The sequence below is a fragment of the Pimephales promelas genome, chromosome 6 (assembly GCF_988280905.1).
Source record: "Pimephales promelas chromosome 6, fPimPro1.hap1.1, whole genome shotgun sequence".
Lineage (NCBI taxonomy): Eukaryota > Metazoa > Chordata > Actinopteri > Cypriniformes > Leuciscidae > Pimephales > Pimephales promelas.
In genome coordinates, this window is record NC_142774.1 from 36,230,760 (window position 1) to 36,255,103 (window position 24,344).

Here is a 24,344-nt window from a genome sequence, read left to right on the forward strand (position 1 = left end):
AATCAGATCCCCTTACCCGTACACTACACATATCTTTAAATTATCCAGAGATTATATCATCCAGTGTTATTTTACTATTATTTATATACCATTGTTGTATGTTTTGAATAAGCTTTTCTATTTTCTGTGGTCATTTTAATTAGTTTGTTTAGTAATTTTATGTGCTTTTGTAATTTGTACTATTTTAAATTAACTTCAAATTATTTTTATTTCACTTTTAGTTTGTTGTTTTAGTATTTCATCTTATGTGAATAAGTAAGTTGACAAGGCAGCATTTCTAATTTTATGTTTTACAATTTTTCTTCTAACATTTATATTTGATTTTATTTCAGTTGCCAAAAACATTTGTAATAGTTTTAGTTAATAAATTGCAGTTTGTTTGAGTTAAAGATTAATGTTTAAAAGTCTAAACAAATTTCCTGGATGAGGATGTAAATATATACAACTGGATTATACCTGTGAGTCATTATAACCTTTCCTAGATAAAAAAAAAAATGTCACGGTTACGGGATAATTATTCAGCTTAAGGACAGCTGTGAAAATGAAGACTAAAGAGCATTCTAAATATGTCAGTGATAATGTTAGACAAATGCTTTAGGAAAAGGTTAGAAAACAATGTCCAAGTCTTTGGATGTCCCAACGGTGTTTGTTCAATTATGAAGAAGTGAACCCCCATCACAACCCCCCACCCCTAGACACCATCTAGAAAAGGTCAGTCCTCAAAACTCTGCACAAACAAGCAGATATGTGAGAGAGGCCAGTGATCGCTTTGAAAGAGTTACAGAGTTCAGCCGTTGAGAACACAGGAAAAGATGGAACGGGCTGTCAAGCATTATCAAATGGGTGGATGATTTTGCAAAAGAAACCAATTTATCAGGTTTTTAAGGTAATGTTTTAATGAGTGTCTTAACGTTTTAGGAAAAAAATAATTAAATGAATAGTTCACCCAAACATGAAAATTCTGTCATGTTGTTCAAACTCCAATCTTCTGTTGAACCCGAAAGGTGAATTTTTAAAGAATATTAATGCTTTGAAAGGGAACTGTGTTGAGCCCCTGAAAAGTCCCTTTCAGGGCAAGTCTGTGCACTCAATGGGCATATTTGCAACACCTCTAGACAGCCGTTTCGGGCATCCATGACCAAGTCATATTTCACGAGTTCGTTCGCAGCGTTGGTCTGATTTCACACTCAACTCGATTCTATCAAACCCTGGTGTGTTTGCGTGCATCTTACGTCATCACAAACGTGCGCGGCGCATGATAGAAAACAGAACGTGGGTAAATATTGTGGGTTTTTTTTTTTTGATCAATTTGCTGTTATTATGCACAGTTGAGTGAACAATACAGGTTTACTGTGCATGTGTCACATAAGGGCGACTTCTGCTGCTTGCAAACAGACTCTTTTGAGGAGACAGTGGATTTCCAAATGTGTTCCACGCGCAATGCACAAATACAAATGTCAAATTTCAAAAACTGCTTGACGAACTCACAATTAAATAACATGTTTGAAATTAGCAACAAAATTTTACATTAACTGTCCCGTAAATGTTGTTTCCTTTTGTTGTCGCTATGAGTTCCGTTGGATGACGACGAATGGGGTTTCGTTATTCGTCGTAATCCGACGGAACGTCTCCGTTCCCTACACTCTTAGAAGAAAAGGTTCTATCAGCGCAACGTATTTGGAACCCCTAAAAGGTTCTATACAGAACCCTTTCTAAGGGTTCAATAATAAGAACCCTTTAGGGTTCTTTGTAACCAGGAAAAAGGTTTCTATACGGAACCTTTTGGGTTCATTCATTATCATTTGTTTTGTCTTTTCCGGATTAAATATTTCATATTATTGACAAACATCAAGAGCCTAAAATGTATTTATGATCATCACAAAATTCAAGATATGGGGGTTAGAAAATGTATATATTTATATCATTTATGTAGTTAGTCAATATCACACGAAAAATGCCATTTCAGTTTTTCTCCTCCAAAAATCAGCATGATTAAAATGTGATATTCAGTTACTACAACAGTTTAATAAACAATAATTTAATTACAAATACAAAATGTTGCAGAATTATGTATGTATATATGAATGAATAATAGCGTATAAAGAACATTTGTGGCAGAAGGATTCTTTCTTATCATTATAGAACATTTTTTTTTAGCATAAAAGGTTCTTTGGAGTCGAGTAAAGAACCCTGTGCTATATATAGAACCCCAATGAACCCTTTTTTCTAAGAGTGTACTCAGTGAAACAATGGTTACATCCGTAACCGAGACGTTTCTTATGCTCAAAGGCTACGTTCACACTGTTTTTTTGAGATTGACAACAACATTTACTTACAGGTGTGAGTCTGAAAATGTTCTGTTCAACAGCAGTTTGCAGTGGCGTCTGTAACAGGAGTGAAGGCCTTATTCTCTTAGCAGTAACATAGTGACAGTGACCAAAGTAATGGCGACATCCGTAAAACTGAAAAGTCTTATCACTTCTGACACTACAACAGTCCATTTGAGACACGAATTCATCTGTCAAACTTTTATTAACTGACTACAGCTTTTATATCTTGGAGGAAAGCGGAGCGTTTGAGTCGCACATAGAACACAAATCTGACTGGAGCAGCTCTGGTGGAGAACAGTGACTGGATCTAAAACTTCAGATGACATACACAGCTCATATCAATCTCAGTCGCTGTAAGTTACCGAAACCACACTTGAAGGCCTTATTATTACGCCATACTGCAAGTTGCATTTTCTCCTATTCATAAGTAATGTAGTGCACCTTTGTGTATAAAGTCTTTGACTCCGGTCAAAGCAGTCCATGCAGAGGAGAAGATTTTTGAGTGAATAACTTGGTGTAAATTTGTTACTTGTACAGTACTGTACAGAATGGATGAAAATGAAATGCTGAAAAATATAGGTTAAGATATTTCAAAAAATCACAAAAAATAATCAAAAACATCAGAGAGGTTTAAGAACATAAAGTTGAATGTCTTACAATGTCAGACTGTGAATCTTGTTTTTGAAACGGCATAAGCGTCATCCTATTAACCTGAACAACCTGGAGCAAATCTGCCAGAATTAAATGAAAGGGCAAATTAACACATGCAGAGTGTGTGAAGCTCTTACAAACACACCCCAAAACACGTTTGTCTTTGGATAAAGGGTGTTTCTACAAAATAATAAGTTTTGGAGATTGAATATTTTATTGTTGTGTGTGTGTGTTTAAGATCACTTTTACATTAATTTCACATTAAAATACTTGAATTGTAATGCTTTGAAAGATAGCATAGGGAAAAATGCATCAATGCATAATTTGTCCATTTAAAATTAAATTAGTTGTGAGTCTAAATGCATATGTAGGAAAATGTTCAAGTGCGTGCTTGTTCATTGAACTGGGAACTGGGATAGATCAATTTGTCTAAGTAATTTAAGATCACAAAAGTAATTTAATGTCTTAGTGAAATAGATAAGATAAGACACCAAATGAATTCATTCAGATGTTATTTATATTGCTTGCCTTTGAGCTTTTCACTTATATTTCATGCTTGCCCCTAAACACTTTGGTCCGAACGCAATATGACAAGTAAACCTTAAAGCATCTAATACCCTTGTCGAGTTTAAACTGTTTGTGGTTTTTGTGTCTATGTGTGTTGCAGATATATGATGGGAGTCAATCTAGGGGGTAAAGATCATTCATTCATGGACGATGGCTACCAAGTCAATCCCAAACTGGTTGTCATTGTTCTGAACACGCAGAGGGAATGGGAAAAGGTAAGATTAAGAGCCTTTAATCTTTATATCCCTCCCGGATCGTCTTTTTTTTTCTGTTAGCTTTGCCTGTAAGGGGATTCAGGAGCCATAAACAATCAATATTCTGTTTACTAGCTCAAAGCCTTTTTGTGACTGTGACTGAAAATGCACTGGGCTTTGCTATTAGTGAAAAAGAACATTTCATTTGTACTTCCCATTTCACAGCCTGGGGTTTTTTCATGACTTAAACATTGTTGACTTAGTCATAAAGAGTCAAAATAGCCCTTATTAACACAATGGTTTCATTACTGATTTATTGTGAAATTATTCCCAGCATTAAATTAGAGAAGAGTGCACATGTGTCTCCATCCAATTCGATTGTGCTGCTTATTGCCCTTTTTCGTTTCCCTCTCTATTTTGGCTATTAGCATATATTATTTGCTTGTTTTTTACAGTAATCTATTCTGTGTCTTTGCTCTCTTTCTCTAATTAGCTTTACATGTTCTCCTATTCTATCTCGGTGCTTCACACACTCGTTTTCGTAATCGTTTGCTCACTCATGCGTTCTTTTAATGAGTTATTTTTTTCTCTGAGGTGTGTTGGATGCTGTGTGTTTTGACAGTGCCCTGCAGTGTGTGTGAACACACACACTCACATTAAAACCCTGCAGTGATTGTGTGAAAAGTGTGACACTAATCATTTCTCACTGCAGCGGGGCTAGAACGGGGTGCGAGCCGATCGTGTTATCAGAGCTTATAGACGAGCACACGTACATGACGGCACACATGACTATTGCGCAAAGACTACAGAGCACATACATGGGGTAAACTTGATACATTATGTTGTTAAATGGGTTAGCTGACATGACATTTCAAGCAGTAACAGCGGTTAGGTGTGCTATTTAAAACTACTTTAAACAGCATTTTTCTGTTGTAATCAGTACGCATGCAGTTTTTAAGGCACAGTATGTAATTTTTGCCGCTAGAGGGCACATATTCAAAACAATAACAAAGGCGTAGCATGATGACGCTGTGAAGGAGCGTGGAATGATGGGAGTTGTCGTCTTCACCTCCACTACTGATGGAAATCAATCCGCTGGGACTCACAAATCATGTTCATGGATGAGGTAATGAAATGAAGTTTTACAACCGTTACGTTTGATCACATGATTTTATTTCATTCTAATTAATTAGCTGCAAGTAACGTAATGTTTAATGCCAAATTACTACTCTACATGTCACATTATTTGTCGAATTAAATGGCGGGGTAACACAGCGCAATTTTACGCATTCAAAAGAATCATACTAATGGTACATTTGAACGTACCCACAGCATTTGCAAAAAGGATGACTTAATATTTATGGTTAACACATACTGTAGGCTATTTAATTACACTGCCATATAATTGTTCACTTGTTAGACTTGTTAAAGTCCCCTTGTAGTCAATAATTTTATCCCTTAGAACTCATCTTTGATCACTAAAATGACATATTTAGAAGTTTTTTCCTTGGAAAAAATTTTCTTCATGTCTTAAAATAGGTTGAATGTAACTCTACACCCTTGCCTCATTTAGTATACGTGGTTCAAAGAATATGCAAATATTCGTTTTCACTCACACCAGCAGAGATCCACTCGTTTACGATCACAGGTTGACCTGATTGGTTACAAGGTAGTTTGTGACGCCAGAAACACCAGCGATTTCAAATGAGACTTGTCTTTGGTTCGCTGCAGTTTTAATTAATTTTTTATGAATTTGCTCACGGTTTGTCTTCAAACATATTAAAAAGACCACATAGACATGTAAACAACATTAAAAGTTTGATTTTCACCACAGGGGGACTTTAAACAGTGTTAATTACCTAAGCGCAATAATACTGTATGTCTAGTCACATCAGTATAAATGTATTACTAATATTACCTACTAATACTAATATTACTAAACTAATCAGATTATCTGTACTTAATTATTAATTGGTAAATAAATATATGTATGTCACTTGCAGTTAATTAAGAAAACAAGACTTTCAAACAATAACACTAACCTTGTTAAGGTTTATAACAAATCCAAACAGTGGCTCAATTATCTAATAAAACCAAGCGGCAACCTTCCTGTCTCTCTCTTGAAACTAACACGAAAGTGACTTAAACTGCAATTCATCGACTGGCCACATGAAGCTTGATCCAAAAGCGAGTCAAATCTGTATCTCCCCCATGTTAAAATGCCTAACTTTACAGCAGGAAAAAAATGTTTACAGCCTGGTGCAGAAAAATTGCTTTTGGTCTATATAGCTAATTCTGCCCTTCATGACAACTGTGAGGGGGGTAATTTTTTTTTAAATCATCCATTCAAATTATATTAAGCCTTAAAGTTCTGCATAATTAAGGGCGTGGTCACTTGAGTGACAGGTGGATTGCCGCTGCTGTCACTACTAGCTGCTTGTCTGCTGTTTGTTAGCGTCACGTTTCTACCTCAGCTAATTCCAGCTGCTGAACTTGGCATCTCTGCCACGTTTTTTCTGAATTATTTCATACAATACATGAAATAACTAAACTCGATCACATCGAGCTGGGCAGGCGTGTTTTTAGCAACCAGGCTTTTCAGCTCCACCCACGTCCCGCCTCTTTGCCCATTTTCGGTTATCGGGCAGTGACGTGCGGCAACGTGCTGCCAAGATGGTGACTGCAGGCTCCGCCCACATTTGGCTTCAGAAAAGCTCTTCAGAAACCTACGGGTGACGTCACGGACACTACGTCTATTTTTTTTTTTTTACAGTCCATGAATAAAACGGATCCAAGATCGGCAACTCTGTCTAGTCAATGTTTGTCCCAAAGCTCTTTTTTGTCTTGGAAATGTTATCCAATACTGATCCATGTTTGATTTCTCCTCTTGCCCAAGACTCTTCTTGGGTCATTTGATTCACCCATACGATTATGTTTCTTGAAGTTATCTTTGGTGACAGAACCTGCTGCAAATGAAAAAAAAGAAATGAAAATATAAATAATGAAATAGAAAAACAGAATATCTCAATATTGGAAAAAAAACATTCTTGGATATGTTTTCTTTCAACTAATCATAAGCAGATGGTAAATAAAGAGAGAATGAGATGACATAAGAAGAGGAAGCCTGAAGGAAAGATAGATCTGGTCCCAGTGTTTGAATGTGGCTTACTTGCTTGCCGGATAAAATATGCAGTGTTTTCCTAATAACATTTTTTTAGGGTTGCTTTGAAGAGCGGAAAATCACATTTTCATCCCTAAACATAATAATGGAGGGCACTTGAGAAGGACCTTCAAACTTTTCGAACCTTGTTTATTTGTGAGTCAATGTTTGTTTGTGTATTTCTGCAGATGGGACGATGGGAAAACCACACATTGAAGTTGAAGTTTCCAGTGTGGCCGCGTTATAATTCGTTCGGGGACGCAGACGCTGATGAGAACCACTTGAGCATTGTGACTCTAGAGGAAAGACCCTTTGTTATAGTGGATGATGTGGACATTCTTACTGGCACATGTAATCGTAACTCTGTACCTTGCAGGAAACACATTAAAGAGTGAGTTAAATTTTATTTATTTATTTAACTTTAAGAAGAACTTTTGCAGCTAATACCAGTTTGAATAAACCAATTGGTTCCGCAGGCATTATGCATCCTCTCTTAACTTTCAGTATGAGAGCTTTTTTTTACTTGGGAACTGTGGAATAATTGTGTTGTCTCTAATGTGGTTATGAAATTTTTAGTGTGTTATATTTAGAAATTATTAGATTGAGCTGTCTTCGATCTTTCTCGGTATTGGCTGTGTTTCTATATCTCTGTGCCTGTATATGCCGCAGTAATTCCACGGACGGATCCTATGTCAAGAAGTGCTGCAAGGGCTTTTGTATAGACATCCTGAAGAAGATTGCCAGAAATGTAAAGTTCACCTATGATCTTTACCTGGTCTCAAATGGCAAACATGGCAAGAAGATCAATAATGTTTGGAACGGCATGGTTGGGGAGGTTAGTCGCTCTAAAAATCCTAACGAGCGAATTATCTATCTATCTATCTATCTATCTATCTATCTATCTATCTATCTATCTATCTATCTATCTATCTATCTATCTATCTATCTATCTATCGTTCTATCTATCTATCTATCGTTCTATCGTTCTATCTACTGTTCTATGTCTATATACCATTTTATTTTTATCTGTCTATCCATCTATCATTCTATTTGTCTATCTCCCTATCGTTCTAACTACTGTTTTATATGTCTATCTATCGTTCTATCTACCGTTTTATTTTTCTCTGTCTATCTACCTATCGTTCTGTCTACCGTTCTATGTCTATCCCGTGTTTAATCTACCATTTTATTTAATCTATCTATCTATCTATCTATCTATCTATCTATCTATCTATCTATATATCTATCTATCGTTCTATCGTTCTATCTATCGTTCTATCGTTCTATATGTCTATCTATTGTTCAATCTACCATTTTATTTTATCTATCTATCTATCTATCTATCTATCTATCTATCTATCTATCTATCTATCTATCTATCTATCTATCTATCTATCTATCGGTCTGTCTATCTGTCTATCTATCTGTCGCTTTAAAAGACCTAATGAGCGAATCTATCTGTCTATCTGTTGTTCTATCTTTATATTTGTCTATATGACGTTATTGTATCTATCTATCATTCTATCTATTGTTCTATCTATTATATATCCATCTGTCTATCAGTCGTTCTATTTCGTCTATCAATCATTCTATCAATCTGTCTGTCTATCTATCGATCTGTCTATTGTTTTGTCTATCATCTTTTTATGGTATCCATCCATCCATCCATCCACTTTTGTGTATTTCTGTTTCATTCTGTGTGTTTTCTTTTTCTTGAGGTGTTTTCTTTCCCTGCTCTGTAGGTATACAACAAAAAGGCGATAATGGCCGTGGGCTCATTGACCATAAATGAAGAGCGTTCAGAGGTCATAGACTTCTCTGTCCCATTTGTCGAGACGGGCATCAGCGTGATGGTGTCACGAAGCAATGGAACAGTGTCGCCCTCTGCGTTTCTTGGTATTATATGAAATAATATCTTTGAAATCCCTCTGGAATCAGTGTTTTTTTTTTATCTCTGCCTTCCCCCATGCATTTTCTCAATTCTCTCTCCTCTCTCCTCCCTCAGAACCCTTCAGTGCTTCAGTGTGGGTTATGATGTTTGTCATGTTACTCATCGTCACAGCAATCGCTGTTTTCCTCTTTGAATTCATCAGTCCGCTCGGTTTCAATAGAAACCTGGCACAGGGCAAAGGTATGACACAACATCAACCGTACAGTCAAAAACCCTCTGCTATAAGATGATCTAAACCAGGCAGGATACATGATTAAAATTTGACAATCTGAACATTAAACATTTAAACAATAAGCACCTTGAGTACCTGTAGATGCACGATTCTCTTGTAACTTGCTACTCCTCCTCACTCCTACTCACAACTTTCCTTCTTTCTGTTATACTTTTTTGAAGACCCTCATGGACCCTCCTTCACCATTGGCAAGGCAGTCTGGCTGCTGTGGGGTCTGGTGTTCAACAACTCTGTCCCAGTACAGAACCCTAGGGGCACTACCAGTAAATTTATTGTATCCGTATGGGCCTTTTTCGCTGTGATCTTCCTGGCCAGCTACACTGCTAACTTGGCTGCCTTTATGATCCAAGAAGAATTTGTGGACCAAGTCACAGGCCTCAGTGACAGAAAGGTAATTTTTTGTGTCTTGAAATATAGGAAGCTCTCTTATATACGTATGTATACGTGTACCTGTTATTTAGGATGAAACTAAAATATGTGACTGGATTATTCTGTCTGACTCACCATTGTTCCAAATTTTGGGGTCATTTACATTTTGTAATGTTTTTGAATATATATATATATATATATATATATATATGTATTGCATATATATATATATATGCAATATTTACAAACCAGTTATTTACGAGTTGTCAAAGGTTCATGAGATTGTGTAATAAATTGTTAATAAACTATTTAAATGCACATTCATACATCTTGTTCATACATATGTTCTGTATCACTGTTGTCTTTGTTTTCTTTTTCTGTTTTGTTTTCTTTTTTAAATCTCCTTTGTAAATCCTGTGTAAGGCATGAATAGTCCTCACTTTAGATGAGCACTACTAAATACTTTGTAACTACCTGAATTAACCATGAATTACTGTAGAAATACATTTTAATAAAGTATTTATTAACACACTAGTAACTATTACTAGATGTCTGAATAATAAGATGTATGAATTTAAATAGTTTATTAATCATTTACTTACATTTTCTAAGTGATCTCATGAACCACTGATAACTCTTAAATAACTGGTTTGTAAATAATGCAATACTTCATTTAGAAATGATGAATTGATCAATAATAAAGTATGAAAATGCAAATATTAAACACATTATATATATGTTTATAAATCAAGAATACAGCATTTATAGCATTATTTATAAACTGCTTGTTAATGTATATCAAGACTTTATAAATGATGATTTTTTTTTACTAATGATTAACAGTGTGGAGTAATTATACAGTGTTACCAAAATTGTATTTATTCCTGAGATGGCACAGCTACATTTTCAGCAGCAGTCTTCATTATATTGCATACATTATAAATGTATTTTTAGTAACACTCAGCAATTTCATGTGTCTGCATAATAAAAGTATACATTTCTTTATAAACATATATTTTACTGACCCCCAACTTTTGAACTATATTTAAACAACATCTTGCCTTTGATTTGTTGCTTAGCTCATCACAACTCCGTTGTGAGATTACCTTATCCATTGAGTGCATGCATAAAATTCCCTGTAACAAAAATTAAAATATACAGTTGGTGATATAGCAAGCCTTTTTTATCTTAAAATTTTTTTTTTTTGGTGTTGGTGTAACATTTGTCTCAGTAAATAATTTCTCTGTTCTGAATAAAGCCAATTAATTCAGATGTTACAGCATGAAGCACAGTTTTTAGGCTACCTGACAAAATATATTTTCCAGTGCACTGTCTAGTTGGCAGCTCACTAGGTTTTAAGAGAGCATCCGTATGTCATTATAAATTTACAAGAGGGAGCGTCTGAACCACACCAGTTACCAGGTTTATCTCGCTGGATTTATTTCTGTATTTGAGCTTGTATTGATTCTCTCCATGTATCTGTTTAAGCTGCCCTCACAGTTCTCTATGTAATTGATGTATTCTTTTCTCTCTCATAGTTTCAGAGTCCCTATTCTTATTCACCTCCGTTTCGCTTTGGAACCGTGCCTAATGGAAGCACAGAGCGAAACATCAGGAAAAACTACCCAGACATGCACCAGTACATGGTGAAATACCATCAAACTGGAGTTCAGGATGCACTGGTCAGCCTCAAGACTGGGTATGGCTGGGATATGCAATTTTCTTGCATGGTCAAAAAGGTTATTTTTTGGTAGAGATAATTTTTCTGTAAATGTATACAAGCCAATAATTGTGCTTTATTGGTTTATACAGTAAACTGGATGCTTTCATATATGATGCGGCTGTGCTCAACTATATGGCGGGGCGTGATGATGGCTGTAAGCTAGTAACTATTGGCAGTGGCTACATCTTTGCCACTACAGGATATGGCATTGCCTTGCAAAAAGGATCCTATTGGAAACGGCATGTGGACCTTGCCATCCTCGGCATCATTGGAGATGGTATAAGTGTTTTTCTGCATTTCTCTCGTTATTTCACTTATTTCATGAACTCTGTATTAAACACTATCTCTGTTCCAAACCTTAGTGAGATTCCTTGCTCTCTACAGCATTCTAAATGAAATGGAATTTCATAAATTATTTATTTAAAACACACCACATAGGAATCAAATCTGTTAACGCTAACCCAGATGCCACATAAATAGCATGACTTGTATGATTTGGATAGATTTTAACTTAATGCATGTTATTGACGCAATACTCTGATGAGCACAAAACTTACATAGCACACACAAATATGTAAGGGGTCATGTGCAGTTAGTCATCATTATTGCAAAATAAACCCTGTTAGGGTGATCTGATGAATAGACTGTACTAGGTAACAGTATATCCCACGTATTGCACAACAACTGTTTTTCAGTCAAGTAGAATTAAAAAATTTGAATAAAAAAATCACATACACACACACACACACAGACATTTATATATATATTAGGGCTGTGAAACGATTAATTGCGATTAATAACATAAAACAAAAAAATGTATATGTATTTATATGTACGAAATAATTCTACACACTACACACACATATATTATGTAAACACAAACTTTTATTTTGGATGCGATTAATCGCGATTAATCATTTCACAGCCCTATATATATATATATATATGTGTGTGTGTGTGTGTGTGTATATATATATATATGATAAAATACTATTTAAAATAAATTGTTCACTGTGATACTGAAGACTGGAGTGATGTTAAACAGTTTTTTTAAAATTATTTTAACATATATTTCACAATACTACTGTTTTACTTGATCAAGTTAATGAATGCAGCCTTATTGAGTATAAGAGACTTGCAACCCCCCCATTTTTGAATGGTAGAATAAAGTGAGCAAAACTACTACAGTGTAGGAGATTGATTGCCAGGAACAGCAGTCTAATATGCAAATTAGCAGTCATTAAAAATCAGACCAATCAGAATGAAATATTCCAGGTGTGAAATAATAGTTAGATTTAATTATTGTACTATTTTATTATTTTGGATGGTACATCTCATAAATCTTGAAGTGCTTTATCCAAGCGTAGGTGTTCGAGATGCTGCTTTAAAATAAATCTAAAAAGATTTTTTGATTCAATTTATTTTTAATTTATATAATACAATATATATTAAGGCAACATCATCAGCCTTTCTTTTGGCGAAGTTGCCTGAAATGCTTAAAAATGCTTCCCAGGTAAACAGCTCGCTAGTGTTTGGAACAGAGCCAGCTTGTTTTTCTATGCATAAGCATTAACTGTAATTTTGTGTTGTGTATTAGGTGAGATGGAGGAGCTGGAGGCCCAGTGGCTAACTGGTATCTGTCATAATGAGAAGAATGAAGTGATGAGCAGTCAGCTGGATGTGGATAATATGGCTGGTGTGTTCTATATGCTTGCGGCTGCCATGGCGCTTTCGCTAATTACTTTTGTCTGGGAGCACCTCTTCTACTGGAGGCTACGTTACTGTTTCACTGGTCTCTGTTCTGGTCGGCCAGGAATTCTCTTCACTATCAGCAGGGTATGTCACAGAAACACTACGGTAAATTAACTAGAGAGATTCCGTTGCTGAAGGCAACCATTATCTGCTCAATTTTGACATATTAACATGTCATGGTGGCTGTTTACCACAGAGCATCATCAGAGTAGGGATTGCTGCTTATGTGCTGACAAATAATTTTTTTGCTGTGAAATAAGAAAGAGCTTATATAACAGAATATAATAGTATACCAGCCACCGTCTCTAGAATAAAGTTACACGGTGCGGTTGTTTGTCACAGCAGGATATATTACTTTATTCCATCGGTTTATAGAGTTTCAGAACCCAGAAAAAATACTGAGAGACTATATTGAGACATATTGTGCTAATATATACTTTTTGGTGTTCGGCTCCACTTATGAACTTCTTTCTGTTAACATTTCCGTCTCCATTCCACCTATAGGGGATTTGGAGTTGCATTCACGGTGTCCATATCGAAATGAAGAAAGCCCCGGAGTTAGGCTTCAGCCCTCAGGCCAACATGTTGCACCTTCTGAAATCGGCTAAAGAGATCACCACCCTTGGAGTTACCTCACCCAAACGCCCCGGGAGTAGCATTCTCCCTCCTACCCAGGGCTTGCTGGAAATTATGGGCGGAGGAAAAGGCAACAACCTCACCCAGAAAAACGTGCCCTTTAGCAATACCAGCACCATGCTCAGCAACCGTCTCAAAGAGCCACTTAACAACACTCTCTTGCCAGGGCAACGTGCCCTGAGCTTGACGGATGCTCAGTCAGGTGTTGCTGGAAACGGGGGCTCAGGAGGCGGAGGTGAGACCATACGACCTCCTGCCTCCAAGCCACGTGCTCTGTGGAAGAAGTCTGTGGAGACCCTACGACAGAACCCAGAACCTGGGGGAAATTCCCCACCATCTGCCCCACAGCCCACCGAGACCCTACCAATGAAGAGCCAGCGCTACCTGCCCGAAGATGCACCTGCCCGCTCGGATATGTCAGATTGCTCTGGTCGGGTGGACTTGCAGAAGCAGCACAAGTTAAAAGAAACCGTCCGAAAACGGAACCGCCTGCCGCGGGACCTGAGCGACGTGGAGCTTTCAACATTGCGGAGCCAACCCAGCCAGCAGAGCAACCACAGCGCTCACATGTACTCTCAGAACAGCCAGGGGAGTCAGATTTATACCATTGACTCCATTGACCAGGAGCATGGGCTGCACTACCCGGACATCTTCAGCGACCACCGTGACACTAAGCACCGGCCACCTTCTTCCTCCGAGCAGCAGCCAATTTTGCAGCTGAACAGCAGTCTGCTCTCCCAGGCCCATGAACCAGATGTGATGCAAACCTCGGCTGCGAAGGATAAAAAGTACAACACGTATGGAAAGTCCGGTGGAGCGGGGAGCATCGCTGGCGGGTCCGGTTCTACTCAGGATCCACGACAGACGCACTGCCGCAGCTGCCTGTCGAAAGTGTCCAATTACTCCGGGCTTTACACTGTACGATCCCCTCAGTATCGCTGCGATGCCTGCCTGCACTCTGGAAACCTGTATGACATCAGCGAAGACCAGTTCCTCCATCCGGATGGACGGGGCACCGGCGGCGGAAGTGTTGACAGGTCCTTCTCTCCTTTTCTCCCCCAGCCTGATGCTTCCTTCACAGCCTATCTTCCCCAGAGTGACCAAGAGGGCGACGGTCTTATTAGTCACTACCAGAACGAGGGCGTGATCATCCGCCAGCACTCGTATGAGAACCTGCCACAGAAGAGTACCTCGCGGCGGGTGAGCCTGCAGGACAGCACGCCGTATGCCAACATGCCCTCGGCGACTTTGATCCCGGACAAGCCCCTAAAAAATCCGTCCGTGCACCTAAACCACACTCTCGGGGGGGTGGGCGTCAGTGGACTCGGGATTGGCCGTCGCAGCAAGTCGATGTATCCAGCGCGCCCGACGGAAAACCCCTTTCTCCAGACGCTTCGTGACGACCAGCGTCTAGCTCACGGCCGCAGCTCCACAGACATTTATAAGCAGCTGGTGCCGCTCACATTAGGCCAGGCTGACGGCAACATGCTCGGTGTGGGGATGGTGACCCCTGACCTCTATTACCCCGAGCATGTGATGCCTTATGTAGCCCCTCCCCCTGTCGGCACATACACTGCCCCCAGGGCAATGAGCGCTGGGGGCGCTCGGCGGATCTACAAGAGGATGCCGAGCATCGAGTCTGATGTCTGATAGTGAAAGAGGTCTGAGAGACTATGAAAAGACATGCATGGATATTTCCACCAGGATATGGCTTAACCGTGGACCTCTTGGCTGGATTGTAAGGCTTTATGACTATAAGGCAAGCAAGTTTGGAATATATTTTGTTTCCCTTCTTGGACTTATCTGTCTGAACAGAAACCAGAGTTCAACTTTACATCAGGTCCTCCCCTCTAGTTGAGCGGCAGCTCTGTGTCTTCCAGAAAACATCAGAAATGGTGGGCAGGACGCTCTCGCGCCTTCGAGCGAAGGAAGAGCAGCAAAAGCTGCTTGGAAGTACAGGGGCAGCTCCAAAGAGTTTCCTTTTTCACGCAACACGAGCAACCAAAAAATTGAATAAGTAAAACATACGTGAATATCCACATTCTGCACTTTTACACACACACACACACAAATACACATGCACATGCAAGAGGCACAATACATGATCTCGAACCACAGAAAGGACAACGCTAGGTTTAATAATAGAATCTATCTTGACCAAAAAACAAATATCACGTACAGTGTAATGGCATAAATGACAGGTGTGCGCTCGCACCCATTGACATGCTCTGAAATAGATAATTGCTTAGCAGATCTAAACCTGATTGAGTTTTTGCAAAGGTGGCAGAACATCTGTTATAAATCCGTGCACGAATGCATTTCGGTGTAAAAGCTGCACTGAGGCACAGTCCAAAAAGACTGCTTATAGTACTAAGATTAGATTTCCATTCCAACCTGAACTGTGACAAAATGCACTACCTGAATGATTAGTCTCGGGTGTAATCTCTGAAGTCAAGTACGCTAGAGAATTTCAGAGAAGGAAAACTCTGTGCTGTGACTCCTTTGTGTCTCTGAGGACATCACGAGGAAAAAGTCAATGACCCTCCCCACCCTTGCCTGCATGCAGACAGAGCGCAAATGCAGGAAGACACTCCTCTGCTCACAGCACAACAGTGTAGTAAGTGTCATTGTTCATTCATCTAAATTTTATCATCTTGAGCATATTTCTATAGTTGTCTAGAATATTGAGAAAAGTGGTAGTCGATTTTTACACAGTTTTATACACTGCCAAATATTTGAAAGGTGTGTAAAGTATATTTATTGTGACGGGAGGAAAGAATAGCAAGGGAAGTGACAGAAACAGAGGTATAATATTGTCTTTTGTGGTCGTAGGGGACTCTGAGAAAGCGTAGACCACATACAAGCCCCGTACACCAACTAATGATGTCAGTACAGAACCACAGAGATATTAAAAGTTTGCCTCGAACACACAAACACATCACTTCCTGTAGAATCCAACCACAAACTCATACTTCACAAATATTTTTGGTTGTTTTGAATTATAATGGTCGTTCCAGCGATATGCACAATATCAGGTTGCAATATTATATTTATGTATGAAATTTCCTAGTTTTAATATGTTTTATTATTAGTTCCCTTCATTTTATGAATTGTTATACATGTGGAATTAATTTATTAATGTGATTTAATTGCGTATATATTTAAAAGAAAAAAAGATAGCAGCATGTTAATCTTCTCTATGGTCAAACTTTTAGAATTGTTCCTTTTGATTTTGATGTGAATGGGAGTACATGTTTACTGTGAATGTGAAAATATGGATTCATCTCAGATGTGATTTTTGATTTCGATTTGAATACAAACATAAAACTGTCGTATGACCAAATGTTAACTGGATCAACTTTCTTTGCTGTGTTTTCAGTAAATGCTGTGTCTGGAGCAAGTGAGGGTAACATTTCAGGGTGTATTCAGAATTACCACACAAACACAGTTTGAAAATAATAAAGAGTGTATATTGTGGCTTTAGAAAAGAAAAGGTTAGTCTGTCATATGCTACACGCTTGCCTCTAACCATTTTGGTTCTGCCGATGTTTCCGGACTGGCATTCTTGTGTTTACACTCCCAAGAAATATTCAAATTAGCTGTTTGTTTTTAACCTCATTAATGTCTACGGAATACTACCATATTCATATTTCATATCAGCCTCCATGGAGAAGGCCTTGTCTGTGTGCATCAACATCTCACTTGTGAACATCTGAATGTAGACAACATCATCCAGGTCCAAGACACCGTGGGATATTTCAATGTCAAGAGTAGCTGGGTTGTGGTTAGATTGTAGTGGTTTACACAACCAGTATGAGTTTGTGTTTACAGGTAGATTTGACCGTCTGAATAAATCTATTTGCACATTGAGCTGTTTTACATCATTTGAATCACTTCCATTATGCAATTTTAGACTAATTTACACTTGCTTGATCCCCTGTCTACAATTGATTATATTAAAATTGAATAATAATGTGTGATAATGTTAATTTATGATAATGTTGCGTTTCATTCCTCACAAAAATTGCTCTACAATTCCTACCCTTGTGGAATCTAAATTTGTCATAAAAAAGAAATTGTAGACCTGAGAGTGTCAGCTTAAAAACAGACATGATAGCCAAATGAGTACAACATATTATTTGGATTATTACATGCATTCATTTCACTGGATGAGAAAGTCTTATTTATTTTCCTATTTATTTTTTTCCAGCAGGTTGTTTAACAGACAGCAAGTCATTTATGTACTGCATGAAGAAGAACATTTTCAAGTCAAATGGTAATGGTGAGATGTAACCGCATCCATTTTTCAAAGTTTCCCTTTAAATATATATTTTACTGTCACTTGAGACTATTTAGGTTATTGTAAACTGACCAGTAACAGTATGTTTCATTCTTTTAGGTGAAATTTAACAATGCAGTTAAATCAAAAGATCAAACTGACAGGTTGGCAGAGGAGTAGTCCCCTGCTAGTGAAGCTAAAAGGTAGTTTTTCCCATATTTTGGTCAAGAGAGCATAACAATGGATTTTTGCCTTATAAATGAAGCTTGATATGAAATTGTAGTGCAGATGTTCTTTGAACTCAATTGCAGAAAACCTCTGTTTTTTTTTGCCAAGTTAATCAGCTTACTTATAATCACTGGAAAATTGCTAATTATATTAGCACTTGTCAAATAGCAAACAGGAAATCTTGTGTGCTGCTTATCCATGGAAAAAGCAGGGCCATAATGTCAGGCTATTGTGAATGGTTTCCTGACACAAGTCTCTGTGATATTCCTGTCTGTAGATTGGCTCAGGTCCCAAATTTATTGTCCATCAGATGAAAATTGTAAGCATGACTGGAAAGAACCAAAAAATGATTTTCAGCTCTCCTTAATAATTCAAATGATCTGTGGTTTATCATTTGTGCCCATAGCTCAAATGAAAGAGACCTCTGTGAGGACCACAGTGATTCTGTATGCAACAGAGGCGAACATATTGGTAGTATCAGTAACTAAAGTATACCTATATTTAATGTTGACGATCTGCAGCAAAATAAAATAAAAATTACCAATACTGTACATTTGCATCTGCTATAATCCTGGTCATGTTGTTAGAGAGAAACATTTAGACCATTTAAACAAAACAAGATGATGTTGATACATGATGGGCTTTTGGCAGATCTTTCAAAAACAACTTTGCATTGGATTTTATTATTTTTTTTGTAGTTGCCAAAAGACCCTGACAAATCTGGCATCTCATAGGCACAACAATTGGCTCGGAGAAGTAAGAAATGCTCTGAATGCCGCACTATAGTATTACTATTACAAGAATTCATAAATTTGTATAAACAAGTCAGAATATTTGTGCAAGTTAAACTATATAGTTAAGCTGATGCACTGTAGTGTGTGTGTATGTGTGTGTGTCTGTCAGTTGACATATGCTGTTTATGTTCACTTGTTCCTTCAAATGGCGAAGACTAGTATATGCGAAGACTGTATTTGACTTTTTGGGTAGATAAGAATGTGTGTCTTAGTAAGACAATGTCTCCGATTTATCGTTCAGATTAATATAATTAATCATCCCAACTGTCCTGGTTAAAGGTGAAGTGTGTAACTTTTTAGATGTTAAAATTCAAAACATTACTCTGTTTACTTGTTTGACACCCCAACATTGACTCAACACTCAGTGGGTGTTCGTCCATCCAATAATATGGTGGGAGTTCAGGAAACCTGTTTGAATACAGTTATTTTTTTACAATAATCATTTGTTGGCACAGAAATTAAACACTTCAGCTTTAAATGTATTTATTTATTAGCATTTTAATATGCAGTCAAGGTGAGTTCTACAGAATCATATCTGAATTGATAAAAAAAAAAGTCAATATTTATATTCAAAATATTACTCAAAATCCAATTACATTTTTTTTTTCTCAAATCAAATATGTGATAAAATTCAGAAAAAGGCAATTAGACTTGTTTAGCAATTTTAGAATGTTTTAACAAGCATTCACTTGCCTTTGGATGAATTTTACCATATAATACATAATCATAATTGTGCCATGTTATACATGTGCAGATATATTTCTTAAAAAAAATTTCTCCATAATGGTTATTTATAACATATTTCGCCATGTTTCATGATGTTTTATGTATTCATTAAGACCCTTTGGTCTGAAATAAAGGACTGTGGTAATTTCTAGTTTTATTTCTCTATCAGTGTTTTTCATGGAGGCTAAAAGACCACTTTGCATGCTTTACAGATTTCAACAGTTGTAGCCTACTATTTCTTGAGAGCACTTTAATGGCAGGGAATGCACTTCATGCGAGAACCTCAATGGGCGATGTAAGTGTACTACAGAACCGCTTGATTCTCAATGCTATAATTTACAATGACTTGGGTTGTCATTTGACACACTTTAGGCCATACTGCAGCATTAAATGATACAAAGCATACCTACTGTGTTAATGAAGTGGACAAAACGTATCTTTCAATATACCTCAGCTTGAAGTTATAGATACTTTCATTTAAATTGTTCTATTTTATTTGATCTCTCTTTTTTGTCTTATTTATTTTACTTTTGACAGTTGTATTTATAGGCCGATTATTGGGGCTGTTACATTTAAATTTATATTATTTTACACCCAATATTTTCAATACTTCAACTTATTTATTTCAAAAGCTGCAAAGGCAATATTTCTAATTTTCGTTTTGGTTAATTTCATAATTTAAATGAATGATAACACACTGTAAAAATGAATATGCTTTATCTAATCAATAAAATTGTGGCAACAGATTACAAGCAATATTATTGATTAAATTGAACAAATTAGAATTGAGTAATACTTAATCAAAACATTCCTTAAAAGTTAACCATTTAAAATGAGTAAAGTTTTCACCAAAAAATTAAACAAAAATATCTGAATGATGAATTATTTTATATTATCTTTATTTTATATTGCCAACATTGAAAACACTTGATGTTAACAAGCAGGATCACTGAAGGAGAAAAACATCATTTTAAAACAAACCTAAAACAAACACTGAGCACCATAATGGTGAATTAAACATAATTTCTTAAAAAAAGTTGTATTTTAAATGGTTAACTTTTAATGAATTAATTAGATTAATTATTACTCAATTCTATTGTTAAATTTAAATAATAATATTGCTTGTAATCTGTTGCCACAATTGTTTTGATTAGATAAAGCGCATTAATTTTTACAGTGAAGTGTAGTACTTTTCTGATTTGATTTATGATATTAAATAAACCTATTTTATTTTACTTTTATTAAATTCATTGTATTTCATCTGTCTTCTCCTCTCTCCATCCTTATGTTTGAGCTGTTGTTTTTTATACTTTTTTTTGTGTGTGATTTTGACACTTATATTTATAATATCTGTTATGTTTTAATGTACATCAAGGACCAAACGCCTCCATACATTCCCTCTCCGGAAATCTGGAGTCTGTCTCTCTCGCAGTGTGTATGCATGTGTCATAGTGCGTTTAGTGATGCACACGGGTGAAAGCATTACTTTTACTCATCACTGGGCTAAAAGGTCCGGATGTATTGTGGTGAGCCTGAGACGAGTCAGTGCGAAGGGCAGAAGAGAGTCTATCAGAGAAGTTTTCATCATTTATACTGCTTTAAACAAACACCCTCACTTACATGGACAGTAATCTACAGTCAGTCTAATTAATCGTGACATTATCCATATGCACAACAGGATAGCCTACAGTTAGACTGCACACACATGTTTACATGGATGCATATCAGAGAGAGACAATCTGGAGATACTAATTACTCACACACATTCAAGCACATGTCAAAAAAATAATGCAACTAAATGAATCGAATTTGAAGAATTATCATAATTATGCCCCTAATGTGGATGCATGTGATATCCCCTTGAGCAAAGAACGGCTATAATATGCTCACAGATTAGCATGTACACTCACACATGACTTTCATACGCTGGATTGCTGTCAGTAAGTACTGTTGAAGTTCAGGATGCGTGTAATCGCGCGTGTACGCTTTGCCGCACGACTGCGAGTGTGTGAGCGCACATACGTGTGAGCTTAAACTGAGAGGTCAATGATTCCGAATAAATCTCTGAAGTGCGACCGCCGCCAAACCCGATTAACATTGTATTATCATGTCACTAACATGGAGCTTGTGAAGAGTCGAGGGATTTTTTTCCCTCTGTGTGGGGGATTGCGAGGAAAGCGAGAGACCCAGATCTATCCATTTTTAGATAGTCATTTCTTATTGGCTTAATCTACTGTGAGACATTGAATGTTCATGTAGTGTTAGGTGTGTACTGTATCTCGCTCTTGTGGTGGTGGGTGTATACGTGTGCGTGTTTGTGCCAAACAGGAGAGGATGATGAGTTTCTTCTTTCCAAAGAATGAGTGTGTTTGTGTGCATGCATTTGTGAGTGAGTATTTCTGAGCTTTTGCCAGAAGAGCGCGCTCTGCCTACACATAGAAGAACCCATGAAAATTCATAAGGGCGCGACGCCTACTCTTCAATACTAAAAATACAGAGGAAGATAGTTTGAGGCAAGAGAGGGAGGGAGGAAGAGAGAAGGAGGTAGAGGATGACGTTCGGCGAGCAGGAGAGCGTTGCACACGTGGCACACCATGCAAGGGTTTCTCTTTTCTAATTCCACTCTCAGAGTCGCAACCTTTTATGATGGTGTGTGTGTGTGTGTGTGTGTTTCAGATAGATGTGTGAGACTTTTCCTTCCAGGCCTCCATATGCGGTGTGACCAAATTGCCACATGTCACATTATGTGGCGAATCAAAGTACAGGATATTAGAGCCAGTGCACGTTTGAAAATTGACCCTATTAAGTTCTGGGTCTTGCTGTGAACGGTTTGTCGGTGCACATTATTCTAGAGGGTTAGTTTGCCTTTTCCTGATCCGTAATCAAATTCTAGTTCGTTTTTATAGTGTTGAATTTCAGTCACTGTTTTAGCAGACATTTGTTTTTGGTGCCATTTGACTTATGTAATTAACTTTTACGAACCAGTTAATCATGAAGTCCTGATCTGCATTTTACACACACAAAAAATGTAGTAATAATATTTTTTTGGCTGATACATTGGATATTTCATTGAGGATTTCCATTATCATTAGATTTTGATTACCTTCACTCTAAACAATGCTGGGTTGTTTTAACCAAATTTTGGGTAAAACATGGACAAACCCAAATGTTGGGTTAAAATGTAATTTAAAATGTATAAAACCCAACTTCAACTTTCACTTTTAACTGTACATTTTTTAATTACATTTTTTAACCAAACATTTGGGTTTGTCCATATTTTACCCAAATTTGGGTTGAAATAACCCAGCATTTTTTTAGAGTGTTTCATCATACTCTTAACTATTTATTTAATAAATTTTATATCATTTTTTTGAAAATATATAACATGTAAAGAATATTTTTAACATTCTATACTTGTATAATGTAATTTATATAGAGCTTTCCGTACTGCTGTACATCCAAAGCGTTGCTGGAGAGGAGAGCGAATGAAAGAGAATTCAAAGCATGGCGATTATTTGTAGGCTATGATTGATAAAAGCCAATGAAGGGAATTTAGCCAGGACACTGCTGGGTACACTCCTACACTTTTTAAGAGAAGTGCGATAAGATTTTTATTGACCACAGAGAGTCAGAACCTCAGTTTAACATCTCATCTGATGGACAGTCCTTTTTTACATTATAGTGTCCCTGTCACTATTGTATGTCCCTGTCTCTACTGTATGCTGCATGCTTAGGACCCACACGGTAACCGTCTACTGGCCGCACTAACACCTTCTCCAGCATATCAGCCTGAGGTCTCCTATTCAAGTACTGACCAGGCTCAAGTACTGACTTAGCTTCAGTGGGCAACCAGTCTTGGGCTACAGGGAGGAATGCTTGTGCCCGTTGGGTATAACATGCACTCTAAAAAATGCTGGGTTGTTTCAACCCAAATTTGGGTCAAATATGGACAAACCCAAATGTTGAGTTAAAAATGTCATTTAAAATTTTAACGCAACTTCAACTTTCACTTTCAACTTGTAATTTTTTTAAATGACATTTTTAACCCAACATTTGGGTTTGTCCATATTTGACCCAAATTTGAGTTGAAACAACCCAGCATTTTTTAGAGTTTGAGAATTACTGTCGGCTTTTCTGTACCAGCCAGAATTCTAAATATCGGTGCATTCCTAAAATTTAAAATGGATATCCTGATAACCTGATTGGCATACAGTAATTCAGCTGTGAATAATGCAAAAAATAATAACAGATGAAAAATATCTGTTTACTTAACTATGTATTGTTCATGTTGTGCCATATCATTGCCTTTCATTGATGATCAATAAAGGCATGTTAATTATTTGAACCATTTTTAAAGATATTCATAATGCCATATAATACAGCTTATAATGATTAATGTGTTGGTTGAACGTGAATCATATGCATTTATATGTATATGTTTGTGGTCACAATTATTAAAAAGATGATTACAATTTTTATAAAATGATTATAAGGTGTATTATAATGCAGCGCATTAAGAATCCCATCATAATGCATTATACAGTACATACAGGCTTCATGTGCAGTGCAAGTTATTTCACATTGCATTTGGAAGCCTTTTAAAATGAATCAAGTTAAACTATATTAAATCTGATATATTGCATGTGAACCCAATTATAATTGCAAATACACTCTAGTCTATGAGAATATGTTCATTCATAAAGTCACTTGGGAGAGAGACCACACAAATAAAGCCAAGTTATGACTCAAAAA

General features: G+C 36.9%; 1 protein-coding gene across 2 annotated transcripts in view; it reads left to right on the forward strand.

The window, feature by feature from the left end:
* Positions 1-17,435, forward strand: part of grin2ab (glutamate receptor, ionotropic, N-methyl D-aspartate 2A, b) — an 86,928-nt gene extending 69,493 nt beyond the window's left edge. For both annotated transcript variants that reach the window (XM_039652463.2, XM_089132517.1), the window contains exons 5-14: positions 3,649-3,763; positions 7,091-7,293; positions 7,572-7,737; positions 8,645-8,798; positions 8,908-9,033; positions 9,247-9,476; positions 10,993-11,153; positions 11,267-11,454; positions 12,775-13,013; positions 13,434-17,435. In XM_039652463.2, the coding sequence (XP_039508397.2) occupies positions 3,649-3,763; positions 7,091-7,293; positions 7,572-7,737; positions 8,645-8,798; positions 8,908-9,033; positions 9,247-9,476; positions 10,993-11,153; positions 11,267-11,454; positions 12,775-13,013; positions 13,434-15,215 (3,364 nt within the window). In that variant the 3' untranslated portion in view covers positions 15,216-17,435. The remainder of the gene's footprint in view (positions 1-3,648; positions 3,764-7,090; positions 7,294-7,571; positions 7,738-8,644; positions 8,799-8,907; positions 9,034-9,246; positions 9,477-10,992; positions 11,154-11,266; positions 11,455-12,774; positions 13,014-13,433) is intronic.
* The last annotated feature ends 6,909 nt before the right edge of the window (positions 17,436-24,344 follow it).